This window comes from Bombus flavifrons, chromosome 3 (genome assembly GCF_040668555.2).
Source record: "Bombus flavifrons isolate JBK064 chromosome 3, iyBomFlav1_principal, whole genome shotgun sequence".
NCBI classification, from domain to species: Eukaryota; Metazoa; Arthropoda; class Insecta; order Hymenoptera; family Apidae; genus Bombus; species Bombus flavifrons.
Window position 1 is genome coordinate 18,458,912 of NC_138444.1, and position 17,414 is coordinate 18,476,325.

At 40.9% G+C, this 17,414-nt stretch overlaps 1 protein-coding gene across 3 annotated transcripts; it reads left to right on the forward strand.

Annotated features, from left to right (window-relative positions):
* Positions 1–714: 714 nt before the first annotated feature.
* verm (LDLa and CE4_CDA_like_1 domain-containing protein vermiform) lies at positions 715–16,527 on the forward strand. Of its 3 annotated transcripts, none has more exons than XM_069109303.1 (7): positions 715–1,009; positions 3,763–4,319; positions 6,505–6,637; positions 7,708–7,838; positions 12,451–12,600; positions 13,104–14,026; positions 15,549–16,527. In XM_069109303.1, the coding sequence occupies exons 2-7, from the start codon at positions 4,235–4,237 to the stop codon at positions 15,780–15,782; spliced, it is 1,656 nt and encodes a 551-aa protein (XP_068965404.1). In that variant the 5' UTR covers positions 715–1,009; positions 3,763–4,234; the 3' UTR covers positions 15,783–16,527. The 3 variants fall into 3 exon arrangements, with proteins under 3 accessions (XP_068965404.1, XP_068965406.1, XP_068965405.1); XM_069109305.1 differs by having other exon boundaries at positions 4,113–4,319; XM_069109304.1 differs by having other exon boundaries at positions 715–945.
* The last annotated feature ends 887 nt before the right edge of the window (positions 16,528–17,414 follow it).

A 17,414-nucleotide genomic window follows, 5' to 3' on the forward strand; every position in this document is an offset into this window, starting at 1 on the left:
ATTAAGTTCGCAGGAGCACAAAGACCCAGTGATTCACGGTTTCACATAGCTGATTTCTATCGGTCGCGTTTCTATCGATCCCACGAAACTTCAGGGCCGTTGCCAGATTAAATAAGGAAATAGCTACTTCCTAGTCGTTAATCACGAGACACGTGTTCACGTGAACGCGTGCATTACGAGCTACTCGAACGTTCCGCTCGTTTATCAAGAAAAACGAAGTCGAAGATTAATACATTTCATCTTATAGCCGAAGATGATGTAAATCTCTCTCTCTTCCTCTCTCTTTCTTCGCCTCAGTTTATTGCATTCGCGTACCACTTTCATTAATATGAAATTCCATCGGTGATATATCGAAAGGTCCTTAATAAAATGTTGTATACATTCCAGATGAATTTTCTCGTGTTCTTCGATTTATACTTTCAATTTTAAGCCTCGTTCGGATTACTTAGGTTGCTCGAATTCAAGCGATCTAACCTCGTGCGGATATTCGATGGAAACACAAAGTGGAGTGAAAAAATTACGTATTTTTTGCAGCCTGAAATTCCAAGTATTCTGGTTTAAAGTTAGATCGATCCATATCGTCGATCAACGCTTGAATTTACAACCTCGCTCTATCTCTTCCACCAACAGCACTGGCTCCGTTTTCGCTCAGTTGCCTCAGATCCGACGATGATGTTTCTCATCGATTAGCATATCATGTTTCGTCATTAACATTCGTGATACATGCCAGTCTGTGAAACGTTTCGCGTATTACGGACGCAACTTTCCGGACCGTAGCTGAATATCTCTTCCTCCGCGACCACTCGGTTGCTTCATCGATCCTCCTTTCCATTCGAGCGACCCCAGAAATTTCGTTCTAACGAAAAGCCACGGTGTGTAATCTTCGATTGGTCCAGACTCGCAAAAAAAAGAGCACGAAAAAGCGTAGAAAGAAGAAATCTGACGGTAATGGAGGATTTTTGTGCAATTCATCGTCATCATCGTGTCTACATCAAGATTCTTTCCATACGTACGTTATTTCTAACGACGCCACTGTGTTCTTTTGGCCTATTTAGAAGTTCACCAGTGAGCCAAGATTTGTTAATTGCAATTAGAAGCGACTTACAACATTCTTAATGCGAAACACCGTTCCTCTGATTCGAATCTCATTGTTTTCCTTTTTGCACATCGAGATATATCGACGTTATCCCAAGTAATCTCGGTTTCTCAATTTCTTCGCTCTTTTCCTTCATCGACCAATCGAAGCCACCAAGTCCAAGACGTCATAAGTCACGACTGTCTCGAGACAGTAATTAAATTTAATAAATATTCTTCTTATTAGATATCATTCTCCACGCGAACTGACTAAAAATAGAACAAATTACTCGATGATACCCGAAACGGCGCGAGTTTACAGCTTTACGAACCTTTTAACAAAAAAAAAAAACGTCGTTATTTAACAATGTTGAAAATATAACCACAGCGAAGACGTACGTATGTACGTATGTACAAACAAGATAAATAACGTATTAAAGAAGATAGACAAAAGAAACTAACTTTGTCGAACCATTTATCGGTGGATTTGAACCGCTTTGGAATTCATGGCTTCGATCGTTCGATATATTTCAAAGTGAGGTCAGGAATTTAGGATTTATTCAACGTGTCCTAACGAATGACTGAAACACACGATCGTACGCGTTATTAAACGTTATCTGCAACAAGTTCGCGTTATCTCGGGATTTATTGATCCCGACTGGCGAACAAATACTTCTCTAAATCCTCTTCGGCTACGTTATTCGACGTTCGTCGAAGGAACGTGTCGAGATAAAGGCGAAGCAGGGGATACCCGATGGGAACACAGGTCTCGATCGATCTCGATGTCAAGAAGGACGTTTGGTCTACGCAAATCCTTTGTTTCGTAGATATTGGTTATCGAGAACTGACCACGTCACGAATTTATCTCACGCGTTTCCTTACCACCGATTTCGCGGAATCTCCTACATTCTCGTTCACGAACATATTAGGACACCTTCTACCTTTGTGTAAAAAGTGATAATTAACGTTAGAATTACTAGAATATTCGAATTGACCGATTGATAATCTTGTATAGCAGTGTCACAGATCTTTTTATAGAAATTTTCTAGATAATGGTATACTTTTGTGGATTTGAATAATATTTTAGTAGAACATCTAAATATAAGTTTGCAGCTTTTTCTTGCATTATATACAGATATATATTTCTATATACCTTTCGTTTTAATTTCAACAAGCTTCGTGCCGATCGAACTTATCCAACTGTCCGATATTATAATTATATCGCTAATTACATTTACCTGCTTTCCAAAAAATTGCAACGTTTCAAACGACCACGTTTAGACAAAATAAACAGTAGACACTAGATGAATAAACAGCGGATACAAGATAAGAGATACTTTGCAATTATTGCTGTCTAAGATATGACAACGATATTTCAAATCAAACCGTTGCATTATATAGAATTATATCGAGTACGAGCGACTCGCGGACAAACAGCGTACATGAAAATAATTTTTATCGATAAAATGGAATCAATGCGAGCGCGATTGTGCCGTGGATTGCGGTATGCAGCGTGGCTCTAACGCAATAGCGCGTCCCGCCAAGTTATTTCGCCGGGGACGTCGATAACCTTTTACCGCGCAAACTGCAAATTTATTGACCACCCGGTGTATCCTGGCTTAGCTCAGGAATAAATAAACGTGTTGCGCAAACGTGCCACGCTAACAACGATAGGGAGAAAATGCAGCAGCCGGTGGTAGTTGGGCAAAGGGGTGGAAAGACGAGAGACGAGAATTATTTGGCAAGCAACGTTAAGACCGCGTAAATAATTCAGGCAGCCGTGCGAGGTACCGTTAGAAGCGAATGAAATAGAAACGGAGAAACAAAGAATCCCCCCAAAATTCTGCCTGATGAAGGAGATGTATACGTGGTTTACGTTGCGGGAGAATCGACGATTCCATAATGGCGTGTTTTAAAAGTAATTTGAGTTTTTCATAGGTGTTTCCGTGGTACGATGTTTCGTGATTTTCTAAAGCTTCACTTCGGTTTTAGAGGAATTAAGAGGAACGACGAATTCTTTTTCGTTATTTTGTCGAAAATACGGTACAAAATTCGCTGAGACGCATCTTGCCGAATTTTACGCTAAAAGCCGAGAGGTTCAAGGTTTGTGTCGTGTCGACGAACATGACATACAGGGCATTTTTCGTGGAAAGTTACTCGGCCACGCGAACGATACTTTCATCGTGAGTTTTACGAGCGCGAGCCATTTTTCGTCGCCCCCTTTTAGAGCTGCCGCTGTCAGCCGATATTTTCGTGGAGGCAGTAAAACGATGCGTAAAGCGCGTTTTCACTTCTACAGGGACCTTGTAACGCGGACCTTGAATACACTGCAGATCCAAACGAACTATATTTTTGCTATTAAATTTGATCCACCTGTTCAAAAATTAGCAATTCGATCGTAATTAGTAATTAAATTCGTATGATTTTGGACACAGGAATTAAAGGAACAGAATAGAGATTTCTTTCGTTAAATATTATAACAAATACTATATTTTGAACGAGAGTACGATATTTCATTTGCAAATTTGTCATAAGTTATTCGTAAGTTCCATAAATTATTTCAACGTGTTATACGCGTTACTCGGTATATTTCCCGCAAACGCATAGATTTTAGCGATCATCGCGAATGGCATTCTCCTCAAAAGACCGAAGATTTTACCATTATTACCGATCTTTCTTTTTCCAAAGTAATAGAAATTCAAGACACGAATGGTCCCATATACATGCCTCTGATCTCCAAAGAACTCTCCATTTAAAGAAAGGTGGAAACAATGGTTAGAAAACTAAATATCGATGAAAGTAGAACAAACCAGGCAAATTCGGGCCACGAGAATAACCAATCGCGTCGAACAAACTCCAAAACGATCGCTCATCTTCTTCCTCTCGATCTCTCGTGAAAAACCGCAAGTAGTAGTCTCTGATTGGATCGCGCGAGACAAGGAAGATCGAGACGAAACGGAATGCCACGGTCCCCTCTCGTTCTCCACGAACAGACGGAAGGAATGGAACCCTTGTTCTCCGTTTATTTTACGACGTAGGGAAGGTGGCAGCACCATCCGGATGGTGAAAGTCCTTCGACGAAGAGGAAGGAGTGGTGGTGCACATATAGAGGGGCGAGAGGGCGCGGCTTGTCCAGACGCTCTTTGTCCTGACAACGACGATGACGGCGACGACGACGACGGCGGCAGCGGCCACGATGTCGCCAAAGTTCCTGTTCCTTCTTGGATCTCTCTTTCTGTTTGCCGGTGAGTACACACTGTTGCTACGTCTTCCTTATTTCCGTTTGCCCGTGTTCTATTCATCTGTAACGAACATCGCAACAAATATTGGTTTCTCGATATTTTTAGAAAGTTCGATTCAAAGAACGCTTAAGCTTTGGATTAAGATTCGAAAAAGTATCTTAAAGTTTGAATTTAGATGGAAGTTGGAAGCGTTAGGAGTTGGAGGATTAAATTCCGAAGAGTTCTTAGAAGTTTGATGGCAGTTGAGATCGGATGATGTCGGATTTTAAATAATTTATTTGTTCGTTAAAGAGTTTTAGTAGAGCGGAAGATTCGGTAACGTTGAAAACGTCGTGTTTAGGGTGAAAGTTTGATCGGAAGATGGAGAATCTTTGATGATAAACATGATTTCTCGTCAAAGAGAAACACCTGGCCTTCTAGGCACCGATTCTTCGAATGCCTGTTACAGGTGAAAGTTGCTTTCGACGTTTACAGAATTTCCTTCGGACGAAACGAGTTTCCACGAGAACTTTCCGTTCGAGGATCCCTCGTAGTTTAACGTTATCGTTCCTTGGTTCTTCCGAATAATATACAACCCGTGTTACGCTTCAATTTCAATGCAAAATTTCTATTATAATTTTAAGATAGATGACTTTCGCGTTCTTCTAATTTTCCCCGATGGACGGAAAATTGTCTCATTTTTATAAGTATCTCCATTGATTAAAACGTTCTATTTATTAAAAGAGATTTAAACGTAATTAATTGAAAAACGTCGCGATAGTTTCACAATCGCCTTAGACGACTCGAGATCGATAGGTTCTTCGGCGCCATGAACGTTCTGGTGACTTCAACGATCGAAGCCGCGACAAGACGTGTCAAACGGCTCCTTCAGTACAGCTACGTCAATTCGATCGCGACACCTCGACCGGTTAATGCCAGACTGACGATCGAAAGATCTTTTTTCAATACAAAATCGAAAGACTCTTCGATCCTAACAAACTTGAAACATTCGAAACAATTTCGATATTATTCCCAGAAGGCGACTATTCAAAAAGTAAACTTCTCGACGATCAAATAAAATTCGTACACCTCAACAAATAATTCTCTTATCGTCTCGTTGATAAGATGAGATTCGTAAGACCATTTCGACCGGTGCAAAAGTTTTAACAAAGACAAGTTGTCCGGAAGTGGCGTTGATCACGATTACGGATCACGATTCGTGGTCGTGGATGAAGAAGAAGGCACGTTCGAGACTTGTTCGAACAAGGATGCTCGATTATGGCAAGAGGGGTAGAGGGAGAGACAGACAGAACCTACTTTAGAGAACCACTGTCGCTTCTCTCCCCACTCGTGTCTCGTTGCCCTGACATTTCCAAGACTTTCTACTTCTACGGGGGTTCACCGACCCCGTCGTATTCGGTTTACGATCTCTAGAGATCGTGGCTTCCAACGATCGCGACATTTTCCTTATACGATCCTCACAATACCGATCTATGCCCTTCTTATTCAAATGTCACGCGAACCGCTCTGTCGGTGACGTTTCCTTCTTTTAGTCTTCTAATTTAATTGCGGAGGTTCGTGAAAATAAAAAGCAGTAGGTGCGTGCTCCCTAGACGGTGTCCATTAAGATTCGGATATTTCTGATCGAGAGACGAGATTATTTTCACGTTCCGTTTACATGTTTCCGTCTATCAAGATCGGCAAGAAAAAGAAGGAAAGAGGAAACGCGAGTGGAAAGTAAATTAAGTATTTTTTAACTTGCCAACGCTTTTACGAAAGAAGGAAAACTAGGAACTTGCACTTAATCGTGTCTAACCTAACTTATCGTTAGATTCTTTAATGGGACGAAGAAAGGAAGGAGCGATGTTGCGAAGTCACGTTAGAGATCGTGCTCGTGGATCGAGAAACGTTTATGTAATCGATGATAGAAAGTACGTAATTGTCAGTGGTCAAAGCCGGAGAACGAGGCGTGGTATCTCTTTGCTTTCGAAGATCGCTTTTATTCGAGATCAGAAACAACGAAAGCAAGTTTTACGATTGTACTTAAACACCGGAAGTAGCGAATCCGTTAAAGCGACGGATTTCAGTTTTCTTCTTCCTAGAATTGCTAAGAACGTGTAAATTCCCACTTTTACTCTTAAACGAAAGCTATATATATATATTCATTAAAGGATTTCTTGATCGTTTAACAGCGTTTTTTAATTTCCAGGAACGCAGGTCAGAGCGCAAGACGAGGAAGGGGCTGATGGAATTGACGCAAATGCCGAGGAATTATGCCAGGACAGGCCAGGAGACGAATACTTCCGGTTGAACGTCGAAGGAGATTGCCGTGACGTCGTGAGGTAAATTTCCATCAAATCGTCGTACCTAATTCTTATTTTTAAATCGTCGTCTTTCAAATCGGAGAGAAACATTTCGCATAAAAAGAATACGTCACGATCCTTCGTAATGGATCATAGTCGATTGTGCAGCGCGTAAGTAACGCCGAAGGTCAGTGAAGTTAACGGTAGAAGCGGTATTTACGAGAAAGATCGATCGCGGAGGATCGGACGGCGAATTCCTGTCTTCGGTTCCTTCGCGATCGAATTCCGCGTCGAAAGGTTCAAGGCGAGCCTGATACCAGATACAGGACTCGCCTTCCAGCCGATGACGACAGACGGTGTATCCTGACTCATTCGAACGGATAAACTATTTCATCGTCAAGGACACACGGGCAAAAATATTCTCAGAACAAGAACGCAAGATCCTGTCGCGGAACGTCACGTATCCTGGAAGAATTCGACGAGTTTTTGCGAGTCGTAAAACGTTATTTTGATTCTTTTATGTTCGCTCGTCCTTTTATACGGATTATATTACTACTTTTTCTTATAGAATTCTTTAGGAAAGATTTATTCGCTTGGTTCTAGCGAGAATTCCTTCGCGAGCCTCGTGAATCTGTTTTTATTTCCGTTTTTATCGATTTTTGCGTGGGTTCGTTTATTGACAAAATAGCACTAGATTCTACGCGTAGCAGGTACAGTGGGTGTCGGTCAGTATGCAGCCCATTGAATCCTTTGTATTTCGTTCACGATCGATGATAGACATTCGTTAAAAATAGATTTATTTTAGACTTTCTTTTTTACTGTTTCATAATGTTCAGTACGATCTATTTGGATTTCTACCATAGCCAGATAATTTTACGATCGACTGTACGTCGTATATCAGATACTATAAACTGTAAGAGGATTACAGCTTGTTACACGCGACGAAATATATTCCTATTCGATCTGACGAATACTCCGCAAAAATAACAGCATCGATAAAAAGAATAACAGCGAGGTTTTTTTAGCAGGGTTTTAAATCGTTCAAAAATTGGACGAGAACCACGAGTTAAATATTTTTTAAACTAGAAAGAGTCAAACTTGAATCGCAGATGCGACAAAGCGAGCGAGATCGGGGTGACCAGATTGGCGACCGTACGATGCCCAACAGGTCTGGCATTCGACATCGAGCGTCAAACGTGCGACTGGAAAACGAACGTGAAGAACTGTGACCAACTCGAGAGTAAGCGATTCCTTTTGATTGCTAAGTTTAACTGAGCGATTTGCTTTCTGTCCGACACGAACAGGTGCACGAAATCCGGCCTGAAGCAAATCACGTGTCCCAGTGGACTGGCCTTTGACTTGGACAAACAGACCTGCGACTGGAAGGGCAAAGTCACCAACTGTGACAAGCTCGAGAGTAAGTCGATGTATCGACCAGGTTGAGCCGACGTACCTGTCTCCGTTTCCGGTGTATCTGTTCCTCGGGGAATGCGTTTATAATTTGTTTATAATTTGCTCGAGGGTTGTAATTTATGCTTCTTTTTCCCATCGATTCATTTTCTGTATAATCGAGGAACAGAAAAGTAGGGATAGGTCGGTTAAACGCACTTCCCTTGGAAAGAACACCATTTTGAGAAGATTTTTCTTTCCTCCTTCTATCAAGGATGATGAAAAATGTTTCATAAGATACGGAGAAGGCCGGTTCCTTCGTAGACTCGCAACGTAGCCCGCACCATACGTAAGGTAGTACTAACGCACGATTATTCTCGCGCACGTTTGAGATTCATCCACGATCCTTCTCGTCTCCGAAAGAATAAAAAGAAAAGAAAAGAAACAGAAACGAAGACGAACGATCAACGTCATCCTTCGCATCTTTTCATTAACTCTCTGCGTATCGTTCTATTTCTTGAAAATTTTACTTTCTTACCATCGAGTTCGGGCTGTCGAATTTTATCAACGAATTAAGAATTAATCTTTCCTTTTAATATCGATGTTTCGTTAATTCTTAAACAAGTATGTAAATCTCGGATTAAAATGAGAAAAGACTGGACCAACCAAGAACGAATATTCTTTCGCAAACTAAACGAAATTCTAATGATACAATATCGAAGTACGTATAAAGTTGGAACGGAAATACCTGAAGCTTAAACGCTCAATGAAATCGAGTTTTCTATACTTTCTAAAGTCACGCAAAAGCGATTCATTCGCAAGTTTGCTGAAATTTTTCCACCTCGTTACGGTATCTCGTAGTTACGCGAACGGCACAAGTGCGAACGTTCGATACGTTCGCCGCAGTGAAAATACACGACCATTACATGCGAGACCACTTTCGAGACGTTGTAATCTCCAGTCCGGCCACTTTCGATTCGCGGCCCAGAGACTGGTTTCGATTTTGAGCGAAAGTGCAACTCGGGAGACGAGAAGCTCGTGCCTCGAGCGCGATCTAACCCAGTTTCCAGCTCATCGATGCTCTCTTCATCATCGATTCACGCAATTTTCTCGATTCACGTCGCATCACTAACACCGCGAATATACAAGCTTCGTCCATCTCGCCGATTCTAATCTAGTTGCTTTCTAAACTGTCTAAATTTATTCATTAAGACATTCCGTGCCATCGATATCGTTCGAATTTAAAAATTAAACGATCGAACAAAAAGAAAGATCGTTACGCTCGTTCAACGATCAAATTTTCCAAAATATCTGGCATATCTGGATCCAATCGCATAAAACATACCGAAAGAAAAATATTCAAAGATTCGCCGTTCGTGTCGACCATTGAATCTAGATTCAACGTGAAAATAGAGTTATTCCGCGCTTCGATACGTCACGTATATCGATCTCCCGAAAACGATCCTCGGCACGCAATGACTTTTCAGCTTTATAGAATTCACGCTCACACGCTGTTGCACCTGTACATATCGACACCATATATACATACTCACACATCGACAGACGCACGATTCTTTCTCTTCGCGATCGCTCCAGGTACGAGGTAGCACGTTCTCAATCGCTGATCTCGCTCCTATTTTCTCTCTCCATCCCCCCCCCCTCTCTGTCTCTCGTCTATCTGTCTCGCTATACATACGCATATATCACTCTTTCTCTTTTTCTCTTTCTTTCTCCCGTTATATTCTGTCTCTGTCTCTCTCGCTCTGTCTGTCCACATCCAGATCGGTTTCGCTTCGACGATCTGGCCTCCTTAGAACGGCTCCTTGTTATTTAGTCGACTCGTTCGCTTTTACCGCTCGAAACCTGTGCCAAGTATTCGAGCGATCGATCATATAATTCTCTCCTTCCTTCTTTCTCTTTCTCACCGGATTAATCTCATCTTACCCCGTTGCGAACGCAGCGTTTTCCAGCTGCCGATCTCTATCTTCCTCTGTTCTCGCGCTGCAGCCATTTTTTTTTTTTAATTTCGCGCACTCGTTGTCGTCGCAACCGAGTCGAATTCCTCCGCTTCCGTTTCGAAGCGCGCGTCTCGGTTCGCTCGTGCTCACGCGAGACCTGTTTGCTCCGATTTGGTTTCGCGCGAGAAAAGAAACAGGCGACTGCTCATTTTCAAGGAAATGCAAATGGCGCTTGGTTCGATCATCGAATCGTTCGCGCTTCAAACGGCGTTAAGTTTTATTTGCGATCAGAATTCGATACTTCGTACGGTGTTAAGCTTAGTTCACGAGGAGAATTTTGTAGATTGTATCTAGTAGAAAATCTACAAACCTTCATGACGTTTGCTTTTTCTTAGACAATTCTTGTTTCCAATGGTTGGATCTGTCTGGATTGGAACCGTATCGTAAAAATATTTAGAAAGTTTATCGCTACTAGACAATTCTATAATATTCGAGAACATTATGTATATTGAACATTTTTATTCGTCGTACGTACCGTGAATTATCGATCTATTTACTTTACAGCCGATTGATTTTAATACACGGTACAACCTCGTTCCTGTGTTCTGCCTTTCGAGCGTCAATGATCGTAACAATATATCCTTGTTGCGTCAGAAACTATTAAAAAATGACCGATTTTTAATAAACTCGTAATTTCAAGCGAACTAAAAAGCTCGGTAAAGAAATATTACCTCTAATTAGAATAACTGAAACGAAAAAGGCGTAGAAGGTAAAAGAGAAAAATTACAGAGTTAATAATTCAACCGCGAAGATTATCTTGTTTCTTTTATGTTTCCAGCAAACTGCATTACGAGTTGAAAGCGCAGCGTCGCGAATGAAATTAAATCGGACCAGTCTCGTGTGCTCTCCGTCTATTTTTTTTTTTTTTCTCTCTGCTCGCCATGTGTATGCGTGTACCTGTTTATACATGCGCCTGTATGTGGATATCTACGCGTGTATTGGTCCACTTGCAATTCTCTTTTCTCGCGCTCGTTCTCTCGACGCGTGGCACGTCGAGGCACCGTCTCACTTTTTATTTCTCCGCTGCCTGTTTTCGCCTTTCGCAACAGTCCATCTCTTCACCACGTATCTCTATTCTCTCTCATTATTATCTCAACAGTGCCTGCGTGTGTGTGTGTATCCATATTTCTTCTCATTTTATTTACAGCGACTCGCGAAAGTATTCGAAGATTTAGCATAGAAAATATTTATGAACATATTACGTATATTATACAGAATATTTCGTATAGTGTACATGATATATTCAGGAGAAGTTTTTATAAATATTCGGATACTTTCGTAAGTCGGTGTCTTTATTCGTAATAAATCATGGAATTAGCTACGTGCGAATCGCTGCGAGCCAACGATACAAACGATACTCTCGACGTGAACTCTTCTCGTGATGGGCAACGTTAGTTCGTTGATGATGTTTCGTCTCTCCAACACTCCGGCTGTCGCCATTTCGTGTCTTTCGTTCTGACGTATTCCCAACGATCTTGAAGGTTTCTCGAGCAAAGAATTCGCCGGAGAAATCTGCGATTCTTTTTAGAAGATCTTCAAGACCGATTCACGAGGATTTTCTTTTATTAAATTTTCTAATTCGTTTCCTTCGTCACGCCCATCACGTCGGTTCTGCTACGCTTTTCCAGTCGCCAGGCGACTAGAAATCAGAGGGAAATTCCTCGAACGAAAAGGAATTGAAGAGATTCTAACGAAAAGGCCGGTTGAACGCAGTGGCGTAGGAACTGTTAACGCAAGGCCAAACCAAATCCTCTGATAAATTGCTTGATACCTTCGTGATTTAACTTGTGCCGTGAACAACAACACATCGTTGTATATCCTTTAGAAATAGCCGGAATAACGACGAATAAATAACGCGAACAGACAGAAACGAGTAAGGAACATGGAATCTCGCTATACTATTCCAAAGTTAATTTCGTTACATTCACGATCGAAGACAATCACGAGGGTGTTAAGAAAGCTGTCCACGTCTGTACGTAAAGTCCACATGTACATAGATACCAGATTACACTGGCAGGAAACCGTAACTGGACGTACAAGATGTAATTAGTCGGATACTTAATATCCAAGCTGGCGAGGTACCGTAGCTTTGGGTCACAATTAATCCCGCACAGTAACAACCTTTAACCCTACCAAAGATTTTCCATGCAGAAAATAAATCGATTATTCTAATATTATAGTATCCTATCCCGTAAGTAGTTTTAACTACGACACCTATTATTTCCATCGATAGAGGGTTAATCGATTTCTTCGGGAATATATTTGTCCAAGTAGTGTCACAGGTTCCTGCGCCACTGGTGAGCTCGCCACGATCTTTTGTACATAAATTGGGCAAAAGTAAAAGTAGAAGTTACAGCTATGGTGAACGCCAATGGTCCCGTAGTAGCGATTGGTTGTCGCGTATCAGCCGACAAGTCGGCCCGTTAACGAGGATTACGTTTGCAGAGCCGCGTAAGGTGTTGCCCATCCTGAGGACCGACGAACCAGTCTGCCCCGAAGGGAAATTGTCGTGCGGTAACGGCGAGTGCGTGGACAAGGAGCTCTTCTGCAACGGTAAACCCGACTGCAAGGACGAATCCGACGAGAATGCGTGCAGTAAGTGTCGATTTAATCGATTCGCGATCGCAATCCGCGCTTCTTTTGGTCACAAGCGCGGATAGCGAGGTATAGCGATCGGTGACTTTCAGCGTCGATGCGAGGAAAATCTGTCGATACGTTACAGTGGAAGCTTTGAACGTCAATCCTTTAAATTCGAATTTCCGTTTTCTTAATATCGCTTTAACGATCTCGCGAGAAAAGATGGTATAATTGAACTTTAACGCAGTACGTCCACTACGATGAACAACGTCGTAATGACTTTATACTTGTTTTACGCATAATTTTGTACTTTGATAATTATGCAAATCGATGTGTGTACAAATCACATACGCTCGTCGTTGACCAACAATGTATCGATACTACGCGTAGTTTCAATTTCTCTATGAAAATCGAACATCAGAGACGTATCATACATCCTCTCTCCAGAGTCTTAAGACTCGCGCTAGCTTCAAAATTCCTCGATGATCGTTTATTAACTTTCGCCACATCTTCCCCCGCAGCTGTGGAAACCGATCCAAATCGCGCGCCAGACTGCGATCCAACGCAATGCGTGCTCCCCGACTGCTATTGTTCCGCCGATGGAACCAGAATCCCCGGAAACATCGAGCCGTCCCAGGTACCCCAAATGATCACGATCACTTTCAACGGAGCCGTGAACGTAGATAACATCGACTTGTACGAAGAGATCTTCAATGGCCAACGTCAAAACCCTAACGGATGCCAGATCAGAGGCACGTTCTTCGTCTCTCACAAATACACAAACTATTCCGCCGTTCAAGACCTTCACCGTCGTGGTCACGAAATCGCGGTGTTCTCTTTGACCCACAAAGACGACCCACAATACTGGACCCAGGGAACCTACGACGACTGGCTGGCAGAGATGGCTGGAGCTAGACTCATCATAGAACGTTTCGCAAACATCACCGACGGTTCTATCATCGGAATGAGGGCTCCGTATCTTCGCGTAGGCGGTAACAAACAATTCGAAATGATGGCTGACCAATTCTTCGTCTACGACGCCTCCATCACGGCTTCGTTGGGTCGTGTACCCATCTGGCCGTACACTTTGTACTTCAGAATGCCACACAAATGCAATGGAAACGGTGGAAACTGTCCATCAAGATCGCATCCTGTTTGGGAGATGGTGATGAACGAATTGGACAGAAGAGACGATCCCACTTTCGACGAGTCGCTGCCTGGTTGTCACATGGTGGACTCTTGCTCGAACATTCAGACTGGAGAACAATTCGCCAGGCTCCTCAGACACAACTTTAACAGGCACTTCAACAGCAACAGGGCACCGCTTGGCCTTCACTTCCATGCCTCGTGGTTGAAGAGCAAGAAGGAGTATAGGGAGGAATTGATCAAGTTCATCGAGGAGATGTTGGCCAGGAGCGACGTGTATTTCGTTACCATGGTTCAGGTGAGTGAGTTTGATCGAGATTTGGAGGTATGTCTGATCTGCGAGGATGAAATTGCCTAGAAATACCGTGCGATATGGGTTGGTTCAGAATTGGATAAACTGCGGCTCTAATAGCAGTTTATATTTAAAGAAATTGTATTTTGATATTTGTTTCTTGGAAAGAATTTTTCTCGAAGCTTCTTTGACTTAATTAGCATTTATTGCAAATTTTAAACGAAACCATGAAGACGGAAATACAACATATTATTTAAAAATATTATATTTCGCGACACTAGACATTTTGAATATTATTTTAAAAAATTATATTCTAAACTATTGGAAAACCTAAAAGTTATTTAAAGCGTCTTTGAGAATCGCATTGTCTTCCCTTTAAACAAGTTAAGCGGAGATTATATTTAATACCGGAGAGATTCGCCAAGACTATTATTACGAGTCTCCTAGCTTATTCCAATTTATCTGCCGGTTTCAATCTCGCCGCATCACGACGTTTCTCATTCATGATCCATCAAGCCTCGGGCTTGCTTTTATTTATTTCGCTTTGCGTCCATTTATTTTCCGCTTTCAATATAGTCACGCGATACAAACTCTCTCTCTCTCTCTCTCTCTCTCAGTATTTCTCTGACTGCTCCACTGTATTGTAGAATCTTGCACGATCGATTCGTAGACCACCGAAAATTACTTGTGTTAGTTTCGTTCTCGTTCGATTCTCGAACACGATTTCTACTTTGATTACTCTTATAAAATAAAAACGGTAGATTAAATGTGAGTATCTTTCTTATTATGTCTAAGAAAATTAGAGAATTAAATGACGGTAACATTAGATTAAATACGTTGGTGTCAAGTTTACTCGCGAAATCAGATTTCGAGACAATTTCAAGAATGGAATTAAATATAAACAATGAACCAAATGGCTCGATAATAAGCTAACGATCTTAAACCAAGTGATAACAAATGTCTCTGATACTCGGAAAAATATGAACACCGCAAACAGGTCACTTTTGTCAAAAATTAATTTCATGCTCCGCCTGACCAAATACATTCTCGTTCTACTTACCACTAATCGAGCGAATACAAACTCGTAATACGTAAATCCTTTCCCAGATTAGCCGAGCTACTTGAATTCAAGTTCGCGTTCATACAAGTCAATTTGCATCAATTAGGATTTGTTTGAATACAACTAACGGGGTTTAAACGGATAACTAAAATAGCATTGCCATTTATATTTGTATCATTTATACGTCTTATGGAGAAGAATATCACAATTTAAAAACCGTTTTAATCCTCTTTCTATAGTAAACGGTACATATAAACAATATTTGATTAGACATTCGTAAAACTCAAAGGTTATGATTCACATCAATTATAGAACGAAATAATATTTTTTAAACAATTCAATTATTAATAACTTCTTACTTCGAATTTTCTATTTCAAGCCGAGAGAAAGACAGTATTGGCCAAGTTATTTCAGCCAACATTTGCCTAGAATCTCGTCTGACTATATACCTTCTCATATCACTTGCAGGTAATCAAGTGGATGCAAAATCCGACAGAACTCTCGGCACTGAGGGACTTCCAGGATTGGAAAGAAACCTGCGACGAGAAGGGCCAGCCCTACTGTTCTCTCCCTAACGCCTGTCCCTTGACTACCAGAGAACTTCCTGGCGAAACTCTTCGCTTGTTCACCTGCATGGAGTGCCCGAATTATTACCCGTGGCTGCTCGATCCTACCGGCGACGGTTTCACCGCCAACAAATGAGAACTTCATGGTAGAGATCTATAGATCGTGTGGCGCGTGTTCCTAAGAGATACCACGCTAAAGTAATGCATCAAAAGGCTTTTCCTTGAAGAACACGCGTCGAACCGTCGCGCGGAAAACGTGTCGCGAACGGAAATAAGAAATCTCTTAGCATAATCGACTTGACGTTGTCTGGTTGATTTCAATTTTGAAAAGAGAAACAAGTGCAGTAGGATTCTGATGTATTTTATTATATGCAGATAAGTTAGAAATTCTTCGCGAGTTGAGATGTTTTTTCTTTTTATTGTGATATTATCGGAACGGAATTTTATAAATGGAATAACTGTTAAATTATCATTTTTGTGGGATTCTTGAGTTGCATTCATGTTATTGTGGCAAAAGAGTATCGTGGGTCTGAGTTCCCCTAGCAAACGTTCGCGAAACGTTTCTGTGGTCGATTATGGTGATCGAAAGAAATGAAAAGAGAACGAAGAAGTTGTTTTTCCGTAGCATAGAGGAACAAGTTCTTCGATCAAGCTTATTCATCTTTGTACATAACCACCGTATCCTTGCCCTTCCGATCCTTATCCCTTTCTTCTGTGGGGCGTTGTACGTATTGATCCATCGATCGGTATCGTCGCAGCGCGCCGAACCGTGTACACTGTACACTTGGTTAACGTTAGTGCTTAAGAGACGCGTGAGAGTAATTAAGTAATTCTTAGAGTCTTTATTAAAGTATTTCACAATAAACGTTGTACGAAACTGAGCACTTTTCGAATTTTTTTCCAGACCTGTTGAATATATAAAGTGATTTAATGATTAAATTGACAAGCTCGTGATAAATAAGTCGAACATGTAGAATTCTTCCTCGTTGTATCACGATTAAGGAATTAGCCTGCATAAAACCGAAATTTTGTCTACCTACTCCCAGAATTTTCAAAAACCTCGACTTTTAATAACATAATTATGATAATTAATCATTTACATTCTTGTTTTCTTGAAACTAGCTTTTGATATTATACAAGAATTGATTCTTGATAATCTTAAAATAATATTTATTTAACTTATATTTTAAATAAAAAATAAAAAAGATCGAAGCATAAATTTTATTTCCTCTACGATATGATTTAGTTGCATTTTTCTCTTTTCGAACGCTTCGTAACATTTCACATGGTAACCAATCTATTCGATGCAAAAAGGAAACGGTAAAAAAGTGAAAAACGAAGGAGTCAATTTCGGAAACTTTCGAATGGAAGGAAATTTAGTTATTCGACACGATACGTTCTCCACAGCCTTGAGAGTTATTGGTAGGCGCCAGCTTTAAGGTCGTAAAATGTCATTACTGACTCGTCCTTCCCCTTCCCATGGAAAACCCTGGGGGCACCTTTCCATTTTGGACAACATTCCTTTTCGATCACGAGTCCTGAATCGTCGCTTAAATAAGCAAACATTCCTTGCACTTTCTTTGAACTGACAAACAGAAATGGAATTTTTTATTTTTGCTTCTTAATAAAAATACCTTATATTTATCTTCCAGATTTTTCTCATTTGTTTACATATTTGCTTTATTTATTTACATTTTCTGACTTTTATTTTTGTGTAATTATGTGTTCATATTTATTTAAACTTTCTCGATTTGTTTATTTAAATAAC

Bases quoted from the DNA above. Each gene is read 5' to 3' on its own strand.
- verm (XM_069109303.1), top strand. From the start codon at position 4,235: ATGACGGCGACGACGACGACGGCGGCAGCGGCCACGATGTCGCCAAAG. The intron at 4,320-6,504 runs GTGAGTACACAC...TTTAATTTCCAG, and splicing joins ATCTCTCTTTCTGTTTGCCG to GAACGCAGGTCAGAGCGCAA. The intron at 6,638-7,707 runs GTAAATTTCCAT...CTTGAATCGCAG, and splicing joins GATTGCCGTGACGTCGTGAG to ATGCGACAAAGCGAGCGAGA.